Source organism: Trachurus japonicus, chromosome 19 (assembly GCF_045865225.1).
Source record: "Trachurus japonicus isolate A0001 chromosome 19, Traja_1.0".
Classification (NCBI taxonomy): domain Eukaryota; kingdom Metazoa; phylum Chordata; class Actinopteri; order Carangiformes; family Carangidae; genus Trachurus; species Trachurus japonicus.
Genome location: NC_140925.1, coordinates 9,701,718 through 9,728,289, shown reverse-complemented (window position 1 = coordinate 9,728,289; position 26,572 = coordinate 9,701,718). Strand labels below are relative to the sequence as shown.

Here is a 26,572-nt window from a genome sequence, read left to right as displayed (position 1 = left end):
ATGGTCAGAGAGCCAGATCCTGCATCATCTGCAGTCTCTGTTTTGTCTTCTTCCTCTCCTTCAGAGTCTTTGTGCCCCTGTTCATCATCACTAACTGGTTAAAAAATACAAAGATTGTGTTAATTACACAAAGGATGAAACAAAAGACATTGCAGGAACAAACTGTGAAATGTAGCTTTTTACGGTGCTTTTAATGTCTCATGATGCTTACAGTTTGGACGTATTCTTAAACTGTCATTTCCTTTTAACAGATGGGCTTCCTCCCAGTTCTTACGATCCCAGTCCATGTTGAGCTGTTCCATGATCTCCTTGGCTGTGCTCTCATCTTTGATTTCAGTTGGTTCATCACTTTTCTCTTCCTGAGGTTCTGGCTCACCTGTGTGACTGAGGAACAGAAAATAGTTTCCTGCCACCATCTCATCCATCTTCTCCAGCAGCTCTGTTACCTGGTCACCAGCAGTCTTGGTGTTGTCAATGACATGATACCTCCTTCCACATTTCTCAATCAGCCAACGGAGAGGAGTTCCTTCACTTTCAATGTGTTGCTCAATAGTTTTTTTCCCTAAAATGTCTCCAGATGTAAACAGCACAATAACATGTCTCCACACTATCTGTCCAAGTATCCTCATGTTGTCCTCTGTGACTTTTTTTTGTTCATCTGTAAATGATGTGTCGGAGGGCACAGCCAGCAGAACGACATTTGGTAATGGTGAGCACAGAGACACTCCTTTTAATATGTCAGTCTTCACCACTGCAGGGTTTAATGATGCTGGGAAGAACTTCCACCATCCAGGAGTGTCCACAACTACAACCTCTCTTCCAGCCACCTCGCCACTCTGCTTTGAAACTGTCATCGTTCTCTCACCAAACTGAAACACTTCACGTCCTAAGATGGTGTTTCCAGTGGCGCTCTTCCCAGAAAACACCCACCCAACCATCAAGATCCTCAGCGGGGGTTTTGGCCCTGTTTTCAAACAGTGGTGACAAATATGATAATTTTAGGGGACATTTGGTTACTTCAAGGTTTTTAAAGAAAATTACACAGGTAGTCACATTTAACTATTTGGGAAATTAACCTCATTGTAATTTTTTTTTTTCTTTACCAATATTGCAATTGCGATATAATATCCGGTTATTTTTTAAGCTCCTTATCATCAGTGTTCAGCAGATACAATAAATCCCTGGTCTATATTATGACCAACACAATAATTGATTCATTAAACATAAATTTGTGTTTCCTGTAGGAATTGTTAAACTTACATGATTGTTACTTAGCATGTATTAATTATCATAACAACATAACAAAGCACTAACAAATCAGCCTAATGTAGAGACTGATATTCAACTAAGTAACCAATCACGCAAGACAGCTTCATGTTCTCCCCTGTTTGATTATCTGGGAAGTCTGAAGACAGAGAGCTTTGAGATTGTTTGAAGTTTATTTGATTGAGATGCACCGTGAGACTGTGACTGGTCACAGCTGTACGTCTTGACCACATGTCTGCTGTATGGCATTTTATGCTTTTAACCATTGTTCTATATAGTATCTGGTGTTAATCTAGTGTTTTAACTTCTGTTGATGTTTAAGTTCTTTCATTTGATTTTATGTGCTATAAAAATGACTTTTGCTTGCTTTGCTACGGTTAAAGGACTAACTTTTTAAGGGTTGACAACGAACTGATCAGCAATGAATAAGCTTTTACATTTGAATATCTATCTGTAGCTCCTTTTTACTGATGCATTCTGTGCAGTTCATCTGAACAGTAGATCATAATCCACAGTAAAAGATTGACAAGTTATCCACCCTAATGTGTTAGACCAATACTATATAAGGATTTTCCATTAAAAACATTTCAAGCAAATTCAACTCACCACTCAGCAGACTTCTGAGCTTCTGCCTTTTTTGTTTTGCCTGCAGATGCAGCTCCTCAGCTTTTTTGTCCACTTCTTTCCTCCTCTCCTGAACACTTTGTATCCGTGCAGTCTCAATTTCATAACAGCTGTTTTCTGCCACCATGTTGTCAATCTTCTCAAACAGCTTCCTGGCGTTTTTGCTGTTGTCATTGTCGTCAACACAAAGGATGTGGTACCTGTTACCACAGGCCTCCAGAAGTGACTGGAGCGGTTCCCCTTCTTTTCTGATGTAATCCTCAAAGTCTTCATGGTCTAGGTCACCTCTGCGGCTGAAGACCACCACAGTGTGATCCCACACCCTCTGACCAAAGAAATGCCCCATGTGTTGCTTTGTTGCCTTCTTGTAGTCATCTTTGAATGGTAGCTCAGCATTAATCACCAGGAGGAAAGCGTGCAGTCCAGGTGGACACAGAGTGACGCTGAGAATAGTCTCTGTCTTGAGAAGATCTGGTGTATCACAGGGTTGATATCCTCGCTCCCACCCAGGTGTTTGGATCAATGTGACTCTGCGCTCACATACTTCTCCCTCTCCTCTCTCACAGTCAAATGTTGCATCTTTTGCATCAAACACGTTTCTTCCCAGAATTATGTTTCCGACGAGATGTTTATTTAAGTCCTTTGATCCCACAATCACTGCATTCAGCTCTGATAGAAAGACAGTGAGACAGAAACATTAACATACAGTAAAAGAAAATATACTCACACCTGCTGATGAATCACAGTTTGTTCGTCACCTTTGGCAGTTGTAGCTTTCGCCATGTTTTCTGAAGAGGGAAATCTGCTAATTTTCATTCTCTCTGTGTCTTGTTGTCAATTGTGTGAGCTCAACAGTGAATGTGGCTCTGACACTTCCACATATTTTCATTGCTGCAAATCCCTCCTACCGTTAACAGGACCAACAGCATATTTTCAAGACATCAGATCCCTTCTTAAACTTGTTATCTTGATTTCCTTGTTCCATGCTGGCCCTGTAAATCACAGCTGTTGGTTTCATGAAACTCAGTTGCTGCTTGTTTACTTTATCCAATGAAATCTTCCATTGCCATTTGTAGCTGCTCATATTCAGTTTTATAGTTTACAACTACATCAGCAATATGTGACTTGTGTGGTTGGGTGAATTCATACTTTGTATGCGCAGTATGTACAGTAGATGTCAGTTTTTTCACTCCACGTTGTGGGAGTGTGTTAACTTTCTGCCTTTGGTACAGTATGAATGGGTGTATTTTGTTTTTGTTTCTTCTCTCTGTCTACACTTGAGGCATTATCTATCATCCATGATAGCCTGCCGTCAATCAATCACCTGTTCACCTTAACCCTGCAACTGCATCCAGTCTCTGGACTTTTTCTCTTCTTCCATCTCAGTCACAGTCATACTGTAGTTACGAACCGGATTGGTTTGTTTTTGCGTGCTCATCTGCAGCCTCTGCATTTACTCCTCCTCTTTTCTCCAGTAATCAGAGTAACTCTGCCAAGGCTGCAGCCAGCTCACCACCACTCACCTGTTGTTGTGCTGTAAGCTTTTATTGAAGTTTGAAAAAGAACAGAAAAACAATCCTCCACTTTTGATGAATTTGATCCAGCTTTATCAATGTAATAACAGCATTTCAAAGACAGACTTTGTTATTTGCTATGATATTTGTGTAAGAGCTGTAATACATCATTATTTCAATACAGCACAATGACATACAATTCCTGAGTACTTAGGAACATAGAGTAAATCTCCCTTCCCAAGTCTTTACAACACATGGAAGATAAATGTGCAGTAAATGTGCTGTTTTCCCTTCACACTGCACTGGGCAGGTCCACAAGTGTAACTGTACAAATATACTGTACATACATTTCCACCCAGACCACATTTATTCACCATGTGGGGTCAACAAAAAAATATTATAAAACAGTATCGGTAATAAAGTATAATTCAATGCTGTACTGTTACACGTTCAACATACTATGGATGCAAAAACATCCACTTGTGTTTCTTCTTTTTACATTCAAATCAAACAAACAGTTGTGACCTGAGGCCCTATTATTAGGCCTAAATCCTGTGTCTTGAAGTGTCCCTGTAGCCTAATAGCCCAATGCCCTCACTTAAGCAAAAGAAGAATCAGGTGGCACCACCACAGATACTGGCTAGATAACAGTAGTCTGCACTAAAGGACGATAACTAAAATACCTGCATGCCGCCTTCATGTGCTCAGTTCCTTTGTTCAACATCATAAAAATGTTTTAAACAGTAAAAGGATAAACTGGTTGAGTGAGGTGAGGGATATGGATAAAATGCTGTCATATAAAGTTGATCACTTTCATGCTCTATCAGTAATACAGTGTATATTTTCACTAACACTATTCCAATATTTTGTTAATATCTAAACTTATATATGAATATAAAATGATAACTTCTGCATGTCCTACAGTAATAGGCAATAAATAATCAGTGCAGAACAATTTCCCTCTACTATGCATTTTTGTCTGGAATTAAATTATTTCATTTCATAACAGAAATCGCTGCATGATTGAATAAAATGCAGTGAATGACTTAGGTTTCACATTACAATCAGGTGTTTTTGATTTCTTGTCCCCCATTGTCTTCCTCTGCTTTACTGGAGGTGTAGGAGGCTGTCCCGTAGCCTGAAGCTGTGTTGGTTTGCTGCCATAGTCGTACTTTATCTCTTGATTCTCGCAACTGATGAGGATCTGGTTCAGAAATGGCTGCGTTGTCTGTGACATAAAATAAAAGTTGTAAACAACAAAACTGTTCAAGACAGAAGTTACTAACACTTCCTTTATATTCAATCAATTCACCTGCAAAGAACCTGTAGAACTGTTCCATTGCTGCTTCTCGTCTGATCCACTCTCTCTCCAGCAATCCCTTTATCATGGTCAGAGAGCCAGATCCTGCATCATCTGCAGCCTCTGTTTTGTCTTCTTCCTCTCCTTCAAAATCCTTGAGCCTCTGTTCTTCTTCACCAACTAGTGGTAAAAAAAATAATACAATAATCATGTTAGTTATACATGAGGATGAAACAGGAACATACTGGAAGGTGTAGCTTTTTACTGTTTTTGTTTTGTCTCATGATGCTTACAGATTGGCCGTATTTCCATGCTGTCATTTCCTTTTAACAGACGGTGATCTTCCCAATTCTTGTAATCCCATTCGATGTTGAACTGTTCCATGATCTTCTTGGCTGTGCTCTCATCTTTGATTTCAGTTGGTTCATCACTTTTCTCTTCCTGAGGTTCTTGATCATCTGTGTGACTTGGGTAGAGGAAATATTTTTCTGCCACCATCTCCTCCATCTTCTCCAGCAGCTCTGTTACCTGGTCACCAGCAGTCTTGGTGTTGTCAATGACATGATACCTCCTTCCACATTTCTCAATCAGCCAACGGAGAGGAGTTCCTTCACTTTCAATGTGTTGCTCAATAGTTTTGTTCCCTAAAGTGTCTCCGGATGTAAACAGCACAATAACATGTCTCCACACTATCTGTCCAAGTATCTTCATGTTGTCCTCTGTGACCTTTCTTTGTTCATCTGTAAATGCAGAATCTGCTGGCACCACCAGCAGAACGACATTTGGTAATGGTGAGCACAGAGACACTCCTTTTAATATCTCAGTCTTCACCACTGCAGGGTTAAATGATGCTGGGAAGAACTTCCACCATCCACGAGTGTCCACAACTACAACCTCTCTTCCAGCCACCTCGCCACTCTGCATTGAAACTTTCATCGTTCTCTCACCAGACTGAAACCCTTCACGTCCTAAGATGGTGTTTCCAGCGGCGCTCTTCCCAGAAAACACCCACCCAACCATCAAGATCCTCAGGTGGGGTTTTAGTTCTGTACAAAAACGGTTACAAATATGATCAGGTTGGTGATCAGGTAAAAGACAAACTTATTAGGCATTGACAGTGAACTGAATTAGCATTGAATGAACTTTTACATTTAAATGTCTATATGTAGCTCCTTTTTAATGAGGCATTCTGTGCAGTTTATCTTAACAGTAGATCATAATTCACAGTCAAAGATTGGTACTGTAGGTTGCCTTACCGTAATGACACTAGTACAATGTTAGTATGACTAATACTCAAAGTCTAAGGATTTCTGGTAAACAAGTTTTCCTATCGAAATCAGTAAAGTTTAATAATCTAATCATAGGCAAAACAGCATAAACAAGATCCCAAATTTTCCTCAACAAACATGGATAAAACAAATCGCAAATTCAACTCACCACTCAGCAGACTTCTGAGCTTTTCCCTTTTTAGTTGTGTCTGCAGACGCAGCTCCTTTGCTCTTTTGTCCACTTCTTTCCTCCTCTCCTGAACACTTTGTATCCGTGCAGTCTCGACTTCATAACAGCTGTTTTCTGCCACCACATTGTCAATCTTCTCAAACAGCTGCCTGACATTTTTGCTGTTGTCATTGCCGTCAACACAGAAGATGTGATACCTGTTACCACAGGCCTCCAGAAGTGACTGCAGTGGTTCCCCTTCTTTTCTGATGTAATCCTCAAAGTCTTCATGGTCTAGGTCACCTCTGTGGCTGAAGACCAGCACAGTGTGATCCCACACCCTCTCACCAAAACAGTACTCCATGTGTTGCTTTGTTGCCTTCTTGTAGACATCTTTGAATGGTAGCTCAGCATTAATCACCAGGAGGAAACCGTGCAGTCCAGGTGGACACAGAGTGACGCTGAGAATAGTCTCTGTCTTGAAAAGTTCTGGTGTATCACAGGGTTGATATCCTCGGAGCCACCCTGGAGTTAAGACCAATGTGACTTTCCGCTCACATACTTCTCCTTCTCCTCTCTGACAGTCAAATGATGCATCTAATGCAGCAAATGCATTTCTTCCCAAGATGATGTTTCCAAACAGGTGTTTATTTAAGTCCTTTGATCCCACAATCACTGCATTCAGCTCTGACAGAAAGACAGTGAGACAGAGACATTAACATACAGGGACACAGGAGGGAGAAGCGAGCACTCACCCAAAAAATAATAAAAGAATAAATCTTGAAGGAGGTGCACGGCCGCGGCAGCAGACTGACCAGGGGAGAAAACAGCCAGCACACTCAAAATATCCCTTTGATGATTCTTTAATTCTGGACAAGGCACAGACGTTTCGACCGAAGTCTTTTTCAATGTGATTGTTGCAATGTCATTGAAAAAGACTTAGGTGGAAACATCCGTGCCTTGCCTGTCCTGAATTAAAGAATCATCAAAGGGATATTTTGAGTGTGCTGGCTGTTTTCTCCCCTTGACATTAACATACAGGAAAATATACTCACACCTGCTGATGAATCACAGTTTTTTTTATCGACTCACCTTTGGCAGTTGTAGCTTTCTCCATGTTTTCTGAAGAGGGAAATCTGCTAATAAGTTTTTATTCTCTCTGTCTTGTTGTCGATTGTGTGAGCTCAACACTGAATGTAGCTCTCACACTTTCACATATTTTTATTGCTGCAACTCCCTCCTTTAATTAACAGGACCAACAGCATATTTTCAAGACATCAGATGCCTGATTAAACTTTTCATCTTGATTTCCTTGTTCCATGCTGTCCCTGTAAATCACAGCTGTTGGTTTCATGAAAGTCATTTGTTGATTTTTTGCTTTATCCAATGGAATCTTCTATTGACCTTTGTAGCTGCTCATATTCAGTTTTATAGTTTACAACTACATCAGCAATATGTGACTTGTGAGGTTTGGTGAATTCATACTTTGTATGCACAGTATGTAGACATCAGTTTTTTTACTCCACATTGTGGGAGTGTGTTAATTTTTTGCCTTGTGTATTTTGTTTTTTTGTTTTTTTCTCTCTCTTTACACTTGAGGCATTATCATCCATGATAGCCTGCCGTCAATCAATCACCTGTTCACCTTAACCCTGCAAATGCATCCGGTCTCTGGACTTTTTCTCTTCTTCCATCTCAGTCAGTCATAGTTACGAACCGGATTGTTTTGTTTTTGCGTACTTATCTGCAGCCTCTGCATTTACTCCTCCTCTTTTCTCCAGTAATCAGTGTAACTCTGCCAAGGCTGCAGCCAGCTCACCACCACTCACCTGTTGTTGTGCTGTAAGCTTTTATTGAAGTTTGAAAAAGAAGAGGAAAACAATTCTCCACCTTTGATCAATTTGATCCAGCTTTATTAGTACTGTAAAGGCATTTCACAATTGGACTTTATAATTTGCTATGATACTTGTGTGAGAGCTTTAATATGGATCAGAGAAAGCATCATGATTTCTGTACAGTACAACAATATGTATGATAAAACTCTCTGCTACATAACATTCCCTCACTCTTGTCCCAACTTTCATGTGAGTTCTCATAGTCCCTATCAATTAAAAGAAAAAACAATAACAAATAGAAATAATATAAAATACAGAGACGAAAAAAGCTTTTTTCGTCGTCCCCCCCCCCCCCCTTCGAAAAATATAAAATACAGTTTTTATATATTAGATATCACTTATAGAAGCTTATTTAACAGAGTCTCAGTAATCAAAAGTGGTTTCAGTGAATTAAAGATAAATTGCTCAATCATCTTATTTGAAATATTTTCATTGATACCAGGCCAGATCACATTTCAGCTTGAGAACAAATCGAAGTTCTAAAACAATCCCTCTAAATGTGAAAATAATAAAATGTCATATTCTCATTTATGAATCAAAATTGTTTTCCCCCGTAGCAGTAATTGTATCAGAGTTTGCAAATCACTAAATCATCCAGTGACAAAGTGACCAAACTGCTGATGTCTTTATTTAAAAAAAAAGAAAAGTGCAATATGTATTCAGTAAGGCAGTGGTGCTATTTGCCCCACAGACAGCACAAAGCAGACTATGACCCCTTAGCTTGAAAACAGTGTGACGTGTTTTTTGGGGCGGTGGGTGTGGTGGGGCTTAACGGGAGGCAAGACATCTCAAACGCGCTAGCTTGTAAACGCTGGTTAGCATGTTTTAATGGACTGTTTTTGCATGGACGAGGAAAACACATATTTTAGTGAATATGCAAGTACATGTATAGTGTACACTCACTCTCCCGAGACCATGAGTGTTATTTTAAAAAGTTGACTCTGAATAATGGGCTGACATTCATCAACCCCTTCACTCTAACTCACTGGATGGACGATTTGACAGGACTGCCCACCGTGCAATGACCAGACATCTTCACAGAAGAAAGACATAAAAATCGTTACACGTCTATAACTACATCTCTACTACAACGTTGAATTAGCTAGCGCTTGGCATTAACATTAGTGTTAACATGTTTCATGAATCCCCTAAATAATGATTAACTCAGCGTTATTTCAATCACAATTTAGTCTAACCCATAAAGTTATCCAGGCTGAAACTGATGATGCATTACATATTAATCTTAACTGATATGAAGTGTGTGCTGCAAACACGAGCGTTGGTGATGATACTTTCAGTCCAATTCTTTTGTATAACCGCGTTCAACCAAAGTCGTCTACGATTTCTCTGACTGATATGAGATAAGACTTCAACTTCGTGTTTTTGTGGTTTTGGCACCCAAAAACACAGCAAGACGACATTTTCGCAAGTAACAGCGACAGTGTTCGCCTCAAGCTTGCCTCCAGCTAATGTTGTGATGTCACATTGACGTAGGCCATGAAGGGGTCTATATTTATTCACTATCGGGGCTTGACAAAAGCTTGGTAAAATATAGTTATATGAACCATTACTTAAAACCATAGACTTGTGCTTATACTTTTGACTATCAAAGTAAACATGACCCAAGGCCCTAGTGTTAAGGCCTGCTTCTTAAAGTGTCTTTTAGTTCATAAAATGCCTTCACATCCTCCATGTTACAAGTAAATGGTTTTAACCTTGAACTACTTCTTCTCCTTATTCATTGTCTTCCTCTGCCTTACAGCTGTTGGCCGATGCTGACCCATAGCCTGAAGTTGAACAGGTTTGCTGCCATGATCAAACCTTTTTTATTCGCACAGCTGATGATGATCTGGTTCAGGGGTGGCTGTTTGGTCTATGGCAAAAATATGAAAAATGTTAAAACAATACAAGACTGAACAAGACTAAATTAACTTGTAATTAGTTGAGTTATTCAATTAATTCACCTGCAAGGATCCTGTAGAACTTCACCAATGATGCTGTCCGTCTGATCCATTCTCTCTCCAGCAATCTCTTGATCTTGTTGAATTCTTTGAGGCTCTTTTCATCTTTACTAACTGATTAAATAAATGCATAATGGAATTAGTTATACATAAGGATGAGACAAATTTCAGAGCAAGCTGTAAAATTGTTCTGTCAGTGTTTCATGATGCTTACAGGTTAGTTTTTCATCCATACTGTTCTTTCGTTTTAACATACGGGGTTCCTCCCTGTTCTTGGGATCCCATTTGATGTTGAGCTCATTTATGATCTCCATGAATGTGCTCTCAACTTTGATACCAGTTGGTTCAGCACTTTTGTCTTCCTCAGTTTCTGGATCATTTGTTTCACTGAGGTACAAACAACAGTTTCCTGCCACCATCTCCTCCATCTTCTCCAACAGCTCTATAACCTGGCCATCATCTTTGCTCGTGTTGTCAATGACATGGTACCTCTTTCCACATTTCTCAATCAGCCATTTGAGAGGCTTCCCTTCACTTTCAATGTGTTGCTCAATAGTTTTTCTCCCCAAAAAATCTCCATATGTAAACAGCACAATAACATGTCTCCACACTCTTTGTCCAAATATCTTCATGTTGTCCACTGTGATTCTTTTTTGTTCCTCTGTAAATGACGTGTCTGCCGGCACCACCAGCAGAATGACATTTGGTGATGGTGAGCACTGAGGCACTCCTGCTAAAATCTCAGTCTTCAAATCTGAAGGGGTTGATGTTGCTGGCAAGAACTTCCACCATCCAGGTGTGTCCACGACCACAACCTCTCTTCCAGCCACCTCGCCACTTTGCTTTGAAACTTTTTCCGTTCTCCCACCAGAGTGAAAAACTTCACGATTTAAAATCCTGTCACCAATGGCACTCTTCCCGGAAATCACCCACCCAACTATCAAGATCCTCAGGTGGTGTTTTGGCTCTGTGTATGAAAACAGTTGTTAAAGATCAAAATATTTATCAAAAAATTCTGTGTAAAAGGCCATGCAGTTTGACTTGAGATTAAATCTTGAAGACCTTATGAAGAACTTTAAGGCTATTAAGTAGATTGCAGCATCATTGATACCTATATAATTATCTATTCACATTAAAACCAGTGGTGACTGTGCATTTGCCATTGAGTTCCCAGACTTTGGGTGACCTCTAAATGTATGATCTTGTATGTATCCAGTAAGGGGCTAAGAAGGTCCTTGGTCCCTGCAGTGATCAGATATTTCAAAGGACATTGTTAGATGTGGCCTATTACTGTTTGTACAGATTTGCTGGGGTATTTTCCCACTGGTATTTATCAATGAATGTCTTTTATTTTGTTACATATTATCACTTTTAGGCTTTAATCGTTTCCTATTAGCTTTGAATCATGTTTCAGTAGCTTTCATGTTACAATGTCTGTGTCCGTATACATTGTATGTCCGCTCTGGTGGTAAACCAGATTCTAATCTAATCTAATATCACTAATCTAATCATACCCAAAATGACAGAAATAAGACCCAATAATTTTCCTCAAAACAAATTCAACTCACCACTCAGCAGGCTTCTGAGCTCTTTCCTTTGTTGATTTGCCTGCAGATGCAGCTCCTCAGCTTGTTTGTCCACTTCCTTTCTCCTCTCCTGAACACTTTGTATCTGTGTGGTCTCGAGTTCATAACAGCTGTTTTTTGCCACCATGTTGTCAGTCTTCTCAAACAGCTGTCTGATATTTTTGCTGTTGTCATTGTCGTCAACACGAAGAACATGATACCTGTTGCCACAGGCCTCCAGAAGTGACTGCAGTGGTTCACCTTCTTCGCTGATGTAATCCTCAATGGCTTCATGATATAAGTCACCTTTGTGGCTGAAGACCACCACAGTGTGATCCCACACCCTCTCACCAAAACAGTCCTCCATGTGTTGCTTTGTTGTCTTCTCATTGAATGGTAGCTCAGTATTAATCACCAGGAGGAAACCGTGCAGTCCAGGTGGACACAGAGTGACGCTGAGAATAGTCTCTGTCTTGAAAAGTTCTGGTGTATCACAGGGCTGATATCCTGGTAGCCACCCTGGGGTTTGGATCAACGTGACTCTGCGCTCACATACTTCTCCTTCTCCTTTCTCATTGTCGAATGTTGCATCTATTAAATCAAATACGTTTCTTCCCAGGATGATGTTTCCAACCAGATGTTTATATGAGCCCTTTGATCCCACAATCACTGCATTCAGCTCTGACAGAAAGACAGTGAGACAGACATATTAACATGAAGGAAAATATACTCACATCCTGCTGATGAATCACAGCTTTTTTTTAATCGACTCACCTTTGGCAGTTGTAGCTTTCTCCATGTTTTCTGAAGCTGTAATAAGTTTGCGAATAAGTTTCCACTCTCTCTCTGTCTTGTTGTCGATTGTGTGAGCTCAACACTGAATGTGGCTCTGACACTTCCACATATTTTCATTGCTTTAACTCCCTCCTACCATTAACAGGACCAACAGCATATTTTCAAACATTAGATGCCTGATAAAACTTGTCATCTTGATTTCCTTGTTCCATGCTGTCCCTGTACACTAGCTGTTGGTTTCATGAAAGTCTTTTGCCGCTTGTTTGCTATCCAATGAAACCTTCATTGCAGGGCTCGACAGTGCGACAGTTTTGCTCGCATTTGCGAGTTGATAATAGCCCGTGCGAATAAAAAATTGCATTCAGTCGCATCAGTGCGACTCGGACAGAAACTGCATGCACCGCTTTGCATGCTGTTTAACGTGAGCAGTATCCCCCCCGCCCCGCCCCCCCTGCCTGTTTGGTGATTTTGGCCGCCGCATTGATTAAAGCTTGTGTACATCGGGGCCGTTCAGATGTAACGTCTTTTCCGCACATTACTTTCAAGGTAGACGCGCGTCATGCTCGCCAAGGCGACACCGTAGCAGCGCACATTCGGTGCGATGCGCTTTTTTTCCGTGCACGTTCGACCTGCTTCTTCCTCCGGTACACGGTCTCGGGCTGTGTCTCTCCTACTGTTTCACACGGAGCTCTGCCCCGTTTGAAAGGTGAAGGAAGCCCTTAGGTGGTACGTGGCCTCCGAGGCTACCGCGGAGCTATCAAAAAAAAAAAAACCCTTGTCGCGGTGAGAACAGCTGACATGTGGTCACAGTCTCACAGTGCAACATTCATATAAACTTCAACCTCAAAGCTCCCTGTCTGACCTGTCCCTGAACATCACACAGGGGCAACATGGAGCTGCTTGTGTGACAGGTTGTTGAGGAAAAATGTTTGGTGTTTTTACTGTTCTCAAATGTAAAAATGGGTCATGTTGGACCCTCAGCATTATTTAAGGCTTAAACAGCCTGCTACAACATTTTTCATTGTGCTCCTAAAAAATCTTAGTGTAGAGCCCTGTATGTAATGTTCAGCTTTTTATACTGAGGGAATAGGTTCACTGCTCATCAATACCCCCACCCCTGGGCCACATGCACACACATACAGCATAAAACTAAAAACTAATATTGGTTGTAATAAATATTCTATTTTCTCACACATATTTGCATTGTTTGTCTTTCCTGATTTTTGTTAAGGCAAAGAGCCAGTTAAAACATTAAAAATTAGTCTACAGGGTTAGGATTATAGGCTAAATCTACTTTATTTGTTTGAAAATGATATTTTCACCAAAACTACAAAATTTTTATTGTGCTACTAAAAAATGTTGTGTGCTACTAAATTTTTCAGCATGGTAGCACAGTGCTACTTGGAAAAAAGCTTAGCGTCAAGCCCTGCATTGACATTTGTAGCTGCTCATATTCAGTTTTATAGTTTACAACTACATCAACAATATGTGACTTGTGTGGTTTGGTGAATTCATACTTTGTATGCGCAGTATGTACAGTAGATGTAAGTTTTTTCACTCCACATCGTGGGAGTGTGTTAACTTGATTTCCTTGTTCCAAGCTGGCCCCGCCCTGTACACAGCTGTTGGTTTCATGAAACTCTTTTATGAAACTCTTTTGCCACTTGTTTGCTTCATCCCATGAAACCTTTGTTGACATTCGTAGCTGTTGAATATTGAGTTTCATAGTTTACAACTACATCAGCAATATGGGACTTGTGTGGTTGGATTAATTCATACTTTGCATCCATAGTATGTAGACATCAGTCTGTGTTTTACTATTCTCTCTCTCTACACTTGAGACATTGTCTATCACGCATGATGGTCTGCTATCAGTCAATCACCTATTTAACCCTGCAACTGCATCCAGTCTCAAGAAGTTTTCTCTTCTTCCACCGTCATAGTTACAAACTGTATTGTTTTGTTTTTGCGTGCTTAGCTACAGCCTCTACATTTACTCCTCCTCTTTTCTCCAGTAGTCAGTGTAACTCTGCCAAGGCTGCAGCCAGCTCACCACCACTCGCCTGTTGTTGTGATGTAATCTTTTATTTTAGTTTGAAAAAGAACAGGAAAACAATTCTCCACCTTTGATCAATTTAATCCAGCTTTATTAGTGCTATAACAGCATTTCAAAGTATGACTTTATTATTTGCAATGATATTTGTGTAAAAGCTTCAGAGAAGGTTCTAATTTATAAATCAAAATAGTTCTTGCTTGTAGTAATGATATCAGAGTTTGCATATATCACAAAATCATTCTGAGAAATATAACAAGCTGTTATCTACAGTAAACACTACAGACAGGTATTCATTCTGCCTAGTGGTGGTATTTGCCCTTCACACTGCACAGCGCAGGTCCACGAGTTTAAACTATGTCTTCTATACAAATATGTACATTTCCACCCAGACCATATTTATTCACAGACTTGAGTCAACAAGAGTTAAGTATATTGGTAATAAAATATGAATATACGATCCAGTAAGTGTTTTTACATTCAAATAAAATAAACAGTTGTGACCTGAGGCCCTATTTAAAGGGTTGTTTCAGATACTGGCCAGATAACAATAGTCTGCTCCAAAGGACAATAAGAAAAAAAAACCCCTAAAGAAACCCTAAATTAAACAAATTTCACAAGAAAAGTGGAAATCATCCTGATGAAAGCTTTGTACTCAAATATTATTGATTGAAGTGCAGTAAATGCCTTATTATCTTTCATACTGTATTACAAGCATATGGTTTTATATTAAACTACTGAAGTCCTTGTTCATAGTCTTCCTCTGGTTCCCGACTGGTGACAGAGGATGACTCGTAGCCTGAAACTTTGCAGGATTCCCGCCATAATCGTACTTTTTGTCGTGATACTTGCAGCTGATGATGATCTGGTTCAGAGATAGCTGTCTGGTCTGGGGCAGAAAATAAATATTAAAACAATAGCAACTGAAAAATAATATAATACATTACTTGCAATCACTTGAATTAATTCACCTGCAAAGAGATTGTAGAACGATGCTTCTCGTCTGATCCACTCTCTCTCCATCAGTCCATTCATCGTGTCCAGAAAGCCTGGTCCTACATCACTCTTGCTTTCTGGTTTGTCTTCTTCCTCTCCTTCAAAATCTTTGAGCCTCTGTTCATCTTCACTAACTGGTTCTTCACTAACTGGTTAAAAAATACAATAGACCATTAGTTACACAAAAGGATGGAACAAATTCAGTCACTGCAGGAACGTATTGCAGCTTTCCACTGCTCTATCAATGCCTCACGATACTTACAGAGTGGACGTATTGTCATACTGTCATTTCCTTTTAACAGGCCGTCATCTTCCCACTGCTTGCAATCCCATCCGATGTTGAGCTGTTTTATGATCTCCTTGGCTGTGCTCTCATATTTGATCTCAGTGGGTTTCTCACTTTCCTCTTCCTCAGGTTGTGGATCATCTGTGTGACTGAGGTACAGAAAATTGTTTCCTGCCACCATCTCCTCCATCTTCTCCAGTAGCTCTGTTACCTGGTCACCATCAGTCTTGGTGTTGTCAATGACATGATACCTCCTTCCACATTTCTCAATCAGCCAACGGAGATGTGTCCCTTCACTTTCAATGTGTTGCTCAAGAGTTTTGTTCCCTAAAGCATCTCCATATGTAAACAACACAATAACATGTCTCCACACTCTGTGTCCAAGTATCCTCATGTTGTCTACCATGACTTTTTTTTGTTCATCTGTAAATGCTGTGTCAGTTGGAACCACCAGCAGAACGACATTTGGTGCTGGAGAGCACTGAGACAATCCTTTTACTATCTCAGACTTCACACTCTGGGCGGTGAGCAATGCTGGGAAGTACTTCCACCATCCAGGAGTGTCCACCACCACGACCTCTCTTCCTGCAACCCTACCACTTTGCTTTAAGACTTCCATCGTCCTCTCTCCAGACTGAAAGGCTTCACGTCCTAAGATGGTGTTTCCAGCGGCACTCCTCCCCGATAACACCCACCCAACCATCAAGATCCTCAGGTGGGGATTAAGCTCTGTATGAAAACAAATTTGACAAATGTAATAACTGTATTAATAAGGACATTTCTTGGCTTTTGTCATTGAAAAATCTATCAAAATAGTCTAAGCGTAAGGGCTGAATTCGTAAAATAAAAAGGAATGTAATCATTTTTTTAAACTGACATCCTACTGAAATGTGAGAAATTTAGGCAGGCTTGTCCTTGAAGGTTCATAGTCACCCAGGTCATCGTAGTCAATGACCTGGACTTCTTTAGATTCTTGAAATCAAGAAATTAAAGAAGTCCAGTTGCCCTCTACTGTACTTAAGCACTTTACAACTTCAGGCAGGTTTCTTATCACAATGACAGACTGTAACTCCACCTCTTGGACAGCAGCTGGTGATACTGGTTAATGTCCTGCTCTGGTGGAGAGCTGGTATTTATGTCATACCAGCTACCTCACTAAAACAGTTCCTGTTAAAGCCTCTAATGAGACTGTAATGGCTGCAGACACGGAAGATGTTTTGATACTGTCATCCATTTTATTTTTATACACTGGGTGAGGCACCATTTGCACCTGGAACTGCGCAGGAGAGGCATTTCTGATAGTGAGGTCTTTCGCAGGACCCATTTTATTTCTCACAGTTTGAAAAACTATCAATAAATTCGTACCCAACTTTATTTTTTCATTTAAAACCCACAAGCTCCACAACTCTTTACTGTACATTTATAAACTTTATAAATGCCATTAAAATGGGATTTGAATTGAATTTCAATAGATCACTGTCCACACTAAAACATCAACAAGTTGAGCTACCCTAATACAATTAGTATGACTAATACCTAATCATCAAGGATAGCCTAACCATTAACAATTGTTTCTAACAGCAAGCAAACTCAACTCACCACTCAGCAGACTTCTGAGCTTTTCCCTTTGTTGTTGTGACTGCAAACGCAGCTCCTCGGCTTGTTTGTCCACTTCCTTCTTCCTCTCCTGAACACTTTGTATTCGTGTGGTCTTGATTTCATAAAAGCTGTTTTTTGCCACCGTGTTGTCAATCTTCTCAAACAGCTGTCTGATATTCTTGTTGTTGTCTTTTCCGTCAACACAAAATAAGTGATACCTGTTACCACAGGCCTCCAGAAGTGACTGCAGTGGTTCCCCTTCTTTTCTGATATAATCCTCAAAGTCTTCATGGTTGAGGTCACCTCTGTGGCTGAAGACCACCACAGTGTGATCCCACACCCTCTCACCAAAACAGTGCTCCATGTGTTGCTTTGTTGCCTTCTTGTAGACATTTTGAAATGGTAGCTCTGTATTAATCACCAGGAGGAAACCGTGCAGTCCAGGTGGACACAGAGTGACGCTGAGAATAGTCTCTGTCTTGAGAAGTTTTGCTGTATCACAGGGTTGATATCCTGGTAACCACCCTGGGGTTTGAACGAATGTGACTCTGCGCTCACATACTTCTCCCTCTCCTCTCTTACAGTTGAATGTTGCATCTTTGCCATCAAACACATTTCTTCCAAGGATGATGTTTCCAACCAGATGTTTATTTGAGCCCCTTGATCCCACAATCACTGCATTGAGCGCTGACAGAAAGACAGTGAGACAGAAACATGAACACAAAGGAAAACGTACTCACATCCTGCTGATGAATCACAGTTTTTTTTTTTGACTCACCTTTGGCAGTTGTAGCTTTCTCCATGTTTTCTGAAGCTGGAAATCTGCTAATAAGTTTCCACTCTCTCTATGTCTTGTTGTCGATTGTGTGAGCTCAACACTGAATGTAGCTCTCACACTTCCACATATTTTCATTGCTGCAACTCCCTCCTACCATTAACAGGACCAACAGCATATTTCCAAGACATTAGATGCCTGATAAAACTAGTTATCTTGATTTCCTCGTTCCATGCTGGCCCTGTAAATCACAGCTGTTGGTTTCATGAAACTCTTTTGCTGCTTGTTTGCTTCATCCAATGAAACCTTCATTGACATTTGTAGCTGTTCATATTGAGTTTCATAGTTTACAACTACATCAGCGATATTGTGTGGTTGGATGAATTCATACTTTGCATCCATAGTATGTAGACATCAGTCTATTTTGCTATTCTCTCTCTCTCTACACTTGAGACATTGTCCATCATGCATGATGGTCTGCTATCAGTCAATCACCTGTTCACCTATTTAACCCTGCAACTACATCCAGTCTCAAGAAGTTTTCTCTTCTTCCACCGTCAGTTACGAACTGGATTGTTTTGTTTTTGCGTGCTTATCTGCAGCCCTGCATTTACTCCTCCTCTTTTCTCCAGTAATCAGAGTAACTCTGCCAAGGCTGCAGCCAGCTCACTACCACTCGCCTGTTGTTGTGCTGTAAGCTTCTATTTAAGTTTGAAAAAAGAACAGAAAAACAATTCCCAACCTTTGATCAATTTAATCCAGCTTTATTAGTGTTGCGTATAACAGCATTTCAAAGTTGGACTTTATTATTTGCAATGATATTTGCAGTGATGGGCAAATTACTTTGAAAAAGTAACTAATTACAATTACAAATTACTTCTTAAAAAAGTAATTGAGTTAGTAACTCAATTACTCTATTATAAAAGTAACTAATTACTAGGAAAAGTAATTTTTGCGTTACTAAAACAAAGTAATATGTCAAAGAATTCGGCTTTTTAGAAGCATGTTTCACACGCCAGTTTCATAGAGTAGAACAGCATAGAGAGATAATTAACCTTAAACAAATATCCTTTGCCATGGGGGGGGGATATGAACTTCAATAATTCAATTTATTGCTCATCAACATAATATTTATTGAAACTGACACATCAGCAACTGGCGTAACAATCCCTTTCAGACCTGATATCAAATGTAGCTACAGTAGAAATGTCTACTAAATCCTGACTGTTTTCTAAACACATACAGTATGGTTCTAAGTCAGTGGTGCTCAATCTTTTCACCTGGCTGTCAAGGACCCCAAAAGGTATTTAGTCTCTGACCCACATCTGAAAATATTATGTTTCAGTGCAAACAGTGCAAATTAAAGAAGAAACAAAAAGGCTTACATGTTCAGACAACTGTCTTCTATACATACAGTGAGTAGCCTACTTCAAGTACTTTCTTTGCACAAAACTAAACAGTTAAACAACATAAAGTGATTTAAACGCCGACTTTCCCACTTTATCCTCCTCTTCTGTACTCGCCATTTCTTCTCTGTCTATCACTTTGGTTTTACCGGTCGAAAGTTGTGTGTGTGCGCCGCACAGAAGCTACGTCGGTTTGTGTGTAAAATAAACTCCTACAAGGATTCGTCAATGATGTCACGCAGCTATACATCGTCAAGTCAGTTACTTCCTTGTTCCTTATCCGCAAAACATGACCTGTCTTATCCTTGGTATTTATCGAAACCGTGTTGTGCTAGTGTGCTCTCTACTCTGCAGCCCGCTTATGAAGTGAGGAGGAGGAAAGGAAGAAAAGAAAAAACAATAGCCTAGAACTCATGCTGGCTGCAGGCTTTTTTTTTTTTTTTTTTACCATGATCGCGCTGGGGCCCCGATTTTAGTAACGGCAACACAAGTCATGTTAGTAACGGAAACGGCGTTAGTAACGCTGGATAAAGTAATTAATTAGATTACAAATTACAGAGGAATGTAACGGCGTTACGTAATCGCGTTTATTCTAACGGCGTTAGTCTCAACACTGGATATTTGTGTAAAAGCTTTAATCAGAGGTTCTAATTTATAAATCAAAATAGTTCTTGCTTGTAGTAATGGTATCAGAGTTTGCATATATCACAAAATCATTCTGAGAAATATAACAAGCTGTTGTCTACAGTAAAAACAGTGTGCAGTATGACAGGTATTCATTCTGCCTAGTGGTGGTATTTGCCCTTCACACTGCACAGCGCAGGTCCACGAGTTTAAACTATGTCTTCTATACAAATATGTACATTTCCACCCAGACCATATTTATTCACAGACTGGAGTCAACAAGAGTTAAGTATATTGGTAATAAAATATTAATATACGATCCAGTAAGTGTTTTTACATTCAAATAAAATAAACAGTTGTGACCTGAGGCCCTATTTAAAGGGTTGTTTCAGATACTGGCCAGATAACAATAGTCTGCTCCAAAGGACAATAAGAAAAAAGAACCCTAAAGAAACCCTAAATTAAACAAATTTCAAAAGAAAAGTGGAAATCATCCTGATGAAAGCTTTGTACTCAAATATTATTGATTGAAGTGCAGTAAATGCCTTATTATCTTTCATACTGTATTACAAACATATGGTTTTATATTAAACTACTGAAGTCCTTGTTCATAGTCTTCCTCTGGTTCCCGACTGGTGACAGAGGATGACTCGTAGCCTGAAACGGTGCAGGATTCCCACCATAATAGTACTTTTTGTCGTGATACTTGCAGCTGATGATGATCTGGTTCAGAGATAGCTGTCTGGTCTGGGGCAGAAAACAAATATTAAAACAATACAAGAGTGAAAAATAATATAATACATTACTTGCAATCACTTGAGTTATTGAATTAATTCACCTGCAAAGAAATTGTAGAACGATGCTTCTCGTCTGATCCACTCTCTCTCCATCAGTCCATTCATCGTGTCCAGAAAGCCTGATCCTACATCATTCTTGCTTTCTGATTTGTCTTCTTCCTCTCCTTCAAAATCTTTGAGCCTCTGTTTATCTTCACTAACTGGTTCTTCACTAACTGGTAAAAAAAAACACAATAAACCGTTAGTTACACAAAAGGATGGAACAAATTCAGTCACAGCAGGAACGTATTGTAGCTTTTCACTGCTCTATCAATGCCTCACGATACTTACAGTGTGGACGTATTTCCATGCTGTCATTTCCTTTTAACAGACGGTGATCTTCCCACTGCTTGCAATCCCATCCGATGTTGAGCTGTTTTATGATCTCCTTGGCTGTGCTCTCATATTTGATCTCAGTGGGTTTCTCACTTTCCTCTTCCTCAGGTTGTGGATCATCTGTGTGACTGAGGTACAGAAAATAGTTTCCTGCCACCATCTCCTCCATCTTCTCCAGCAGCTCTGTTACCTGGTCACCAGCAGTCTTGGTGTTGTCAATGACATGATACCTCCTTCCACATTTCTCAATCAGCCAACGGAGAGGAGTTCCTTCACTTTCAATGTGTTGCTCAATAGTTTTGTTCCCTAAAGCATCTCCATATGTAAACAGCACAATAACATGCCTCCAAACTCTGTGTCCAAGTGTCTTCATGTTGTCTACCATGACTTTTTTTTGTTCATCTGTAAATGCTGTGTCAGTTGGCACCACTAGCAGAACAACATTTGGTGATGGAGAGCACTGAGACACTCCTTTTACTATCTCAGACTTCACACTCTGAGTAGTGAGCAATGCTGGGAAGTACTTCCACCATCCAGGAGTGTCCACCACCACGACCTCTCTTCCTGCAACCTTACCACTTTGCTTTAAGACTTCCATCGTCCTCTCTCCAGACTCAAACACTTTACGTCCTAAGATGGTGTTTCCGACAGCACTCTTCCCAGATAACACCCACCCAACTATCAAGATTCTCAGGTGGGGATTAAGCTCTGTATGAAAACAGATTTGACAAATGTAATAACTGTATTAATAAGGACATTTCTTAATCATTACATCTTGGCTTTTGTCATTTAACTCTTTCGCGACCATTGACGAGTAAACTCGTCACAGAGTGCCGAACGTTCAGGACCATTGACAAGTTAACTCGTCAAAACCGTTTTTACAGATTATGATAATAGACACTCTTAGGTACCCTGTGTGTGAATATGGTAGTCCTCTGATATGTAAACCTGTTTTAAACTACAATCAAAACATAATGGTTTTTATAAACTGTGTGATCTTGGTTTTGTCTGAGTAATCGGTCTCCTTTAACGCTGCTCTGGGGACAAAGTATAGTGTGCTGTACGGCTGTCGGCTACACAGTGTTGCCAACTTGGCGACTTTCTTGCAAAATCTGGCGACTTTCCAAACCCTCTTGGAGACTTTTTTTGTCAAAAGCGACTAGCAACAAATCTAGCGACTTTTTCCGTTGCTGTTACAAACGTTTCTGTGCGCTCATATGGAGGATATGAGCGTGATCAGCTGAGACAGAGCACAGTGGATGTGGCACTGATCAGCTGTCACAGCGCACGTGTGTATTTAACGGCAAAAAAAAGAAAAACATTTGAGCGATTTTATTTTTTATTTTTTTGCCGTTAAACACACCTGCGGCGCCAGCGTAGTAATCTAATCGGTTAACGAGCGTAATCGGCCAGAAAAAAATTCAAAATGCATCCCTACTTGTGTCTTTTGCCAGTCTTTGGAACTTTGGCTCAAATGGTGTGTGATGGCCAGGCGGACACACTGTTGCAAGTAGGGCTGAACGATTTATCGTTTTCTGATCGAAATCGCGATTTCAAACAGCGCGATCACGTGATCGTCAAAGCTGCGATTTTTTTTAGTGCTCCTGACTGACCTAGGATCTGTTTTCGACTATTTCACACATGCATGCCGTCTCCGTGCCATCCTGCCACTTCTGTCCCATATGATGGTGACTGTCGTTCACACTCCAACACAGTAGGTGGCGGTACTGCACCTTAATGTTGGTGCGCCGGCCGCCAGAGAAGAAGAGCGGCCGGCTGCAGCATGCAGAGATCACATGATCACAACAACAACACAGACACGGGTGCATGGACAGGTCGCGCTTGCCCGCTAACCGTGCGTTCACACCAAACGCGATGGACGCGATGAACGCCACAACTTTCCATTAAAAGTCAATGTAAATGGCGCGATGACACGCGATGGCGCGTCGGGCGGCGCGTTTCGGGCGATACGAGCGACGCGATGAAGCGATGACGCGTCCATCGCGGCCATCGCATCATCGCGTCCATCGCTTGAAGTTGAAAAATTTGAACTTTTCAAGCGACATCGCGTGACGCTGTGCCGCGACATCCAATCAGTGTTGATATTCAACCACGTCACCGGCACAGCTGCAGACACACATTTCAAAACATGGTGGAGAAGATCACTGTGGCTGTACTCGCTCACCAGACCCTCCTCCAGAGAACCTGTGGCTGTGTAAAAAAAAAAAAAAACAACCCAGGGGCTGTGTGTGTTTTCCTCAGATCAATAATATACATCCATGGCCGTTTCCCGGAGCTTTATGACACGACGTCGTACTTTTACCGCGGTCGTAATAAAAAAAGATAATGCCTGCAGAGGGTCAGAGGACCTACAGCTTCCTCCTTGTGAATATTTCATATGTATTTATATTTATATTTATTTCTCAGCCATGGTTGAGGAGAGAAAGAAAATAGCGGGAGGTGGGTTGCATCATAGCGCGAAAAAATGTGACAAATATGTCAAGCGGCGCGATGCTCGCGTTACGGGCGATGGCATCGCTTCCATCGCGTTTGGTGTGAACGCACGGTAATACGCTATATTGCTCTAAAGGTCGGTGGTCAGATTCTTCTGGAGGAAGACCAGGTGGTCCACATGTTGTGCCGTGTTACGGTCAGGTTACGGTGCGTTCACACCGGGCTCGAGTAACAGTGCTAAAGCCAGCATTAAATTAACGATGCTAATTTATGTTAGCCTGTCTATGGCGTTTTACATTATACGTTAGCATTAAGCTAGCGGGCTTTATGCTTAGTTGTGACACTGGCTGTGTGTTTTGAACGTTGTTTCAAACTATGTGGGTTTGATTAAACATCTTTGATGCTTAAATATTGCTGCTTAATATATTGCTTTACTCCTCTTTTTATTTTATGTATGCCATTTTTACTGTAAGGCAGGCTATAATCTTCAATTTGGAGTGACAAATAAAACCTTGAAGCAAGAAGATTTTTGCCTTTTGTTTGACATTGATGTACATACAGTAATTCAATAACAGTTGTAAATAAGGTTTAATTTTTAATATTTTACAGTTCAAAAGTAAGCTCACTACTGTCTGTCCCATAGAAGAACATGACAGCAGCAGCCTGTCAGTCAGCAACAGGAGGATCTCCTTTGTATTAGAATTTGAAAAATATAAATCGTTTTTTTTCCACCACCCCTAATATCGGATCAATATCGGTATCGGGCCGATATTGAAGGCTGCAATATCGGTATCGTATCGGAAGTGAAAAAGTGGTATCGGGACATCCCTAAATGTTACTGTACATTATGTATATTGCACTGAAACATGATTTGAAGAAAATCGTGAAACAAATCGAAATCGAAAAATCTGCCAGAAAAATCGCAATTAGATCTTTTCCTAAAATCGTTCAGCCCTAGTTGCAAGTGTTCATTTGTGCGCAATAGGCTCACAGCTGGCAAAGTGACAATATGCGAACCGCTTCAAAAATGAAAGTGAAACTTAAGGGACAACGAGGAGTTTTGGAAAACAAAGTGTTCTCATACTACATTTACCATGAGCCTTCGCGCGCACGTTGAAATTCTTGGACCGGCGCAAGACAGACATCTTGCCAAGAATGTTTTCATTCATCAACAATGAAAGTCGGAGGTTCGAAGACGATCACATATACTGTCGTAGTTCCACGGCGATTCGGCGGCGTTATTCTCATGACCCGCTGGGCAGCGTCCGCGAAACCGAAAGTAAAGAAACGCTGGTCAGCTCGCCCAGCGTTTCCGCCACTAATTAAAATAACAAAATAACGATAGAGACAAAATGATATATTTATCGACAATGGAGCCATTAACAAGTGTGGTTAGCGTAGATTCATCCACATTAATATGAGACTTTTTTATAACCAAATAGAAACGCCTCATTGTCCCTTTAAAAATGCGCTCGCAGGGCGACCCAGTAACAGGCTGTCTGTGTATCGTTGGCATGGAGACAAGTCCCGATATACAAGTGTTGACCCAACCAAAACACATACTGAAGAAATAACAGTTTGGGGGCCACAAATAGGGGGCCGCCTATTGAGTACCGCTGCTCTAGAATCTATAATTTTTTACTTCTACTGACGTGTTCAAGTTCTTTTATTGGATTTTACTAATTGTTGTTGTAAAGCACTTGTGTGACTGGTGTGGGGGAAAAGCGCTAAACAAATAACTTTAAGCAATTCATCTGGACAGTAGATCACTGCCCACAGTGAAACATCAACAAGTTGAGCTACTAATGCCATTGCCAATACTATTAGTATGGCTATACCTAAACATCAAGGATAGCCTGTAACCATTAACAAATGTTTCTAACAGCAAGCAAATTCAACTCACCACTCGGCAGACTTCTGAGCTTTTCCCTTTGTTGTTTTGTCTGCAGACGCAGCTCCTCGGCTTGTTTGTCCACTTCTTTCCTCCTCTCCTGAACACTTTGGATCCGTGTGGTCTCGATTTCATAACAGCTGTTTTCTGCCACCATGTTGTCAATCTTCTCAAACAGCTGTCTGATATTCTTGCTGTTGTCATTGCCGTCAACACAAAAGATGTGATACCTTTTACCACAGGCCTCCAGAAGTGACTGCAGTGGTTCCCCCCCTTTTCTGATGTAATCCTCAAAGTCTTCATGGTCTAGGTCACCTCTGTGGCTGAAGACCACCACAGTGTGATCCCACACCCTCTCACCAAAACAGTGCTCCATATGTTGCTTTGTTGCCTTCTTGTAGACATCTATGAATGGTAGCTCAGCATTAATCACCAGGAGGAAAGCGTGCAGTCCAGGTGGACACAGAGTGACGCTGAGAATAGTCTCTGTCTTGAAAAGTTCTGCTGTATCACAGGGCTGATATCCTGGTAGCCACCCGGGGGTTTGGATCAACGTGACTCTGCGCTCACATACTTCTCCTTCTCCTTTCTCATTGTCGAATGTTGCATCTTTGGCATCAAACACGTTTCTTCCCAGAGTTATGTTTCCGACCAGATGTTTATTTGAGCCCCTTGATCCCACAATCACTGCATTCAGCTCTGACAGAAAGACAGTGAGACAGAGACATTAACATAATGGCAAACATACTTACATCCTGCTGATGAATCACAGTTTTTTTTTTTTTTTTTTTGTCGACTAACCTTTGGCAGTTGTAGCTTTCTCCATGTTTTCAGAAGCTGGAAATCTGCTAATACGTTTTCATTCTCTCTATGTCTTGTTGTCAATTGTGTGAGCTCAACACTGAATGTAGCTCTGACACTTCCACATATTTTATTGCTGCAACTCCCTCCTACCATTA

The 26,572-nt window shown here is 40.6% G+C and overlaps 5 protein-coding genes across 5 annotated transcripts; all 5 read right to left on the bottom strand.

Annotated features, from left to right (window-relative positions):
- Positions 1-179: 179 nt before the first annotated feature.
- LOC146967401 (GTPase IMAP family member 8-like) lies at positions 180-2,695 on the bottom strand. The gene is made up of 3 exons (XM_085762198.1): positions 2,649-2,695; positions 1,873-2,559; positions 180-964 (listed from the first exon to the last, which is right to left on the bottom strand). The coding sequence occupies exons 1-3, from the start codon at positions 2,671-2,673 to the stop codon at positions 180-182; spliced, it is 1,497 nt and encodes a 498-aa protein (XP_085618324.1). The 5' UTR covers positions 2,674-2,695.
- Positions 2,696-4,468: 1,773 nt separating this feature from the next.
- LOC146967400 (GTPase IMAP family member 8-like) lies at positions 4,469-7,258 on the bottom strand. Its single transcript, XM_085762197.1, has 5 exons — positions 7,234-7,258; positions 6,142-6,828; positions 4,998-5,750; positions 4,717-4,884; positions 4,469-4,632 (listed from the first exon to the last, which is right to left on the bottom strand). Exons 1-5 carry the CDS (start codon positions 7,256-7,258, stop codon positions 4,469-4,471), a joined length of 1,797 nt encoding a protein of 598 aa, XP_085618323.1.
- A 2,534-nt stretch (positions 7,259-9,792) lies between these two features.
- LOC146967399 (GTPase IMAP family member 8-like) lies at positions 9,793-12,361 on the bottom strand. Its single transcript, XM_085762195.1, has 5 exons — positions 12,337-12,361; positions 11,566-12,243; positions 10,254-10,964; positions 10,026-10,111; positions 9,793-9,909 (listed from the first exon to the last, which is right to left on the bottom strand). The coding sequence occupies exons 1-5, from the start codon at positions 12,359-12,361 to the stop codon at positions 9,793-9,795; spliced, it is 1,617 nt and encodes a 538-aa protein (XP_085618321.1).
- A 2,648-nt stretch (positions 12,362-15,009) lies between these two features.
- Positions 15,010-18,172, bottom strand: LOC146967398 (GTPase IMAP family member 8-like). The gene is made up of 5 exons (XM_085762097.1): positions 18,070-18,172; positions 17,292-17,978; positions 15,669-16,421; positions 15,382-15,540; positions 15,010-15,299 (listed from the first exon to the last, which is right to left on the bottom strand). Exons 1-5 carry the CDS (start codon positions 18,092-18,094, stop codon positions 15,145-15,147), a joined length of 1,779 nt encoding a protein of 592 aa, XP_085618223.1. The 5' UTR covers positions 18,095-18,172; the 3' UTR covers positions 15,010-15,144.
- A 2,467-nt stretch (positions 18,173-20,639) lies between these two features.
- LOC146967397 (GTPase IMAP family member 8-like) lies at positions 20,640-26,572 on the bottom strand. The gene is made up of 5 exons (XM_085762096.1): positions 26,415-26,572; positions 25,626-26,312; positions 21,224-21,976; positions 20,935-21,093; positions 20,640-20,843 (listed from the first exon to the last, which is right to left on the bottom strand). The coding sequence occupies exons 1-5, from the start codon at positions 26,437-26,439 to the stop codon at positions 20,689-20,691; spliced, it is 1,779 nt and encodes a 592-aa protein (XP_085618222.1). The 5' UTR covers positions 26,440-26,572; the 3' UTR covers positions 20,640-20,688.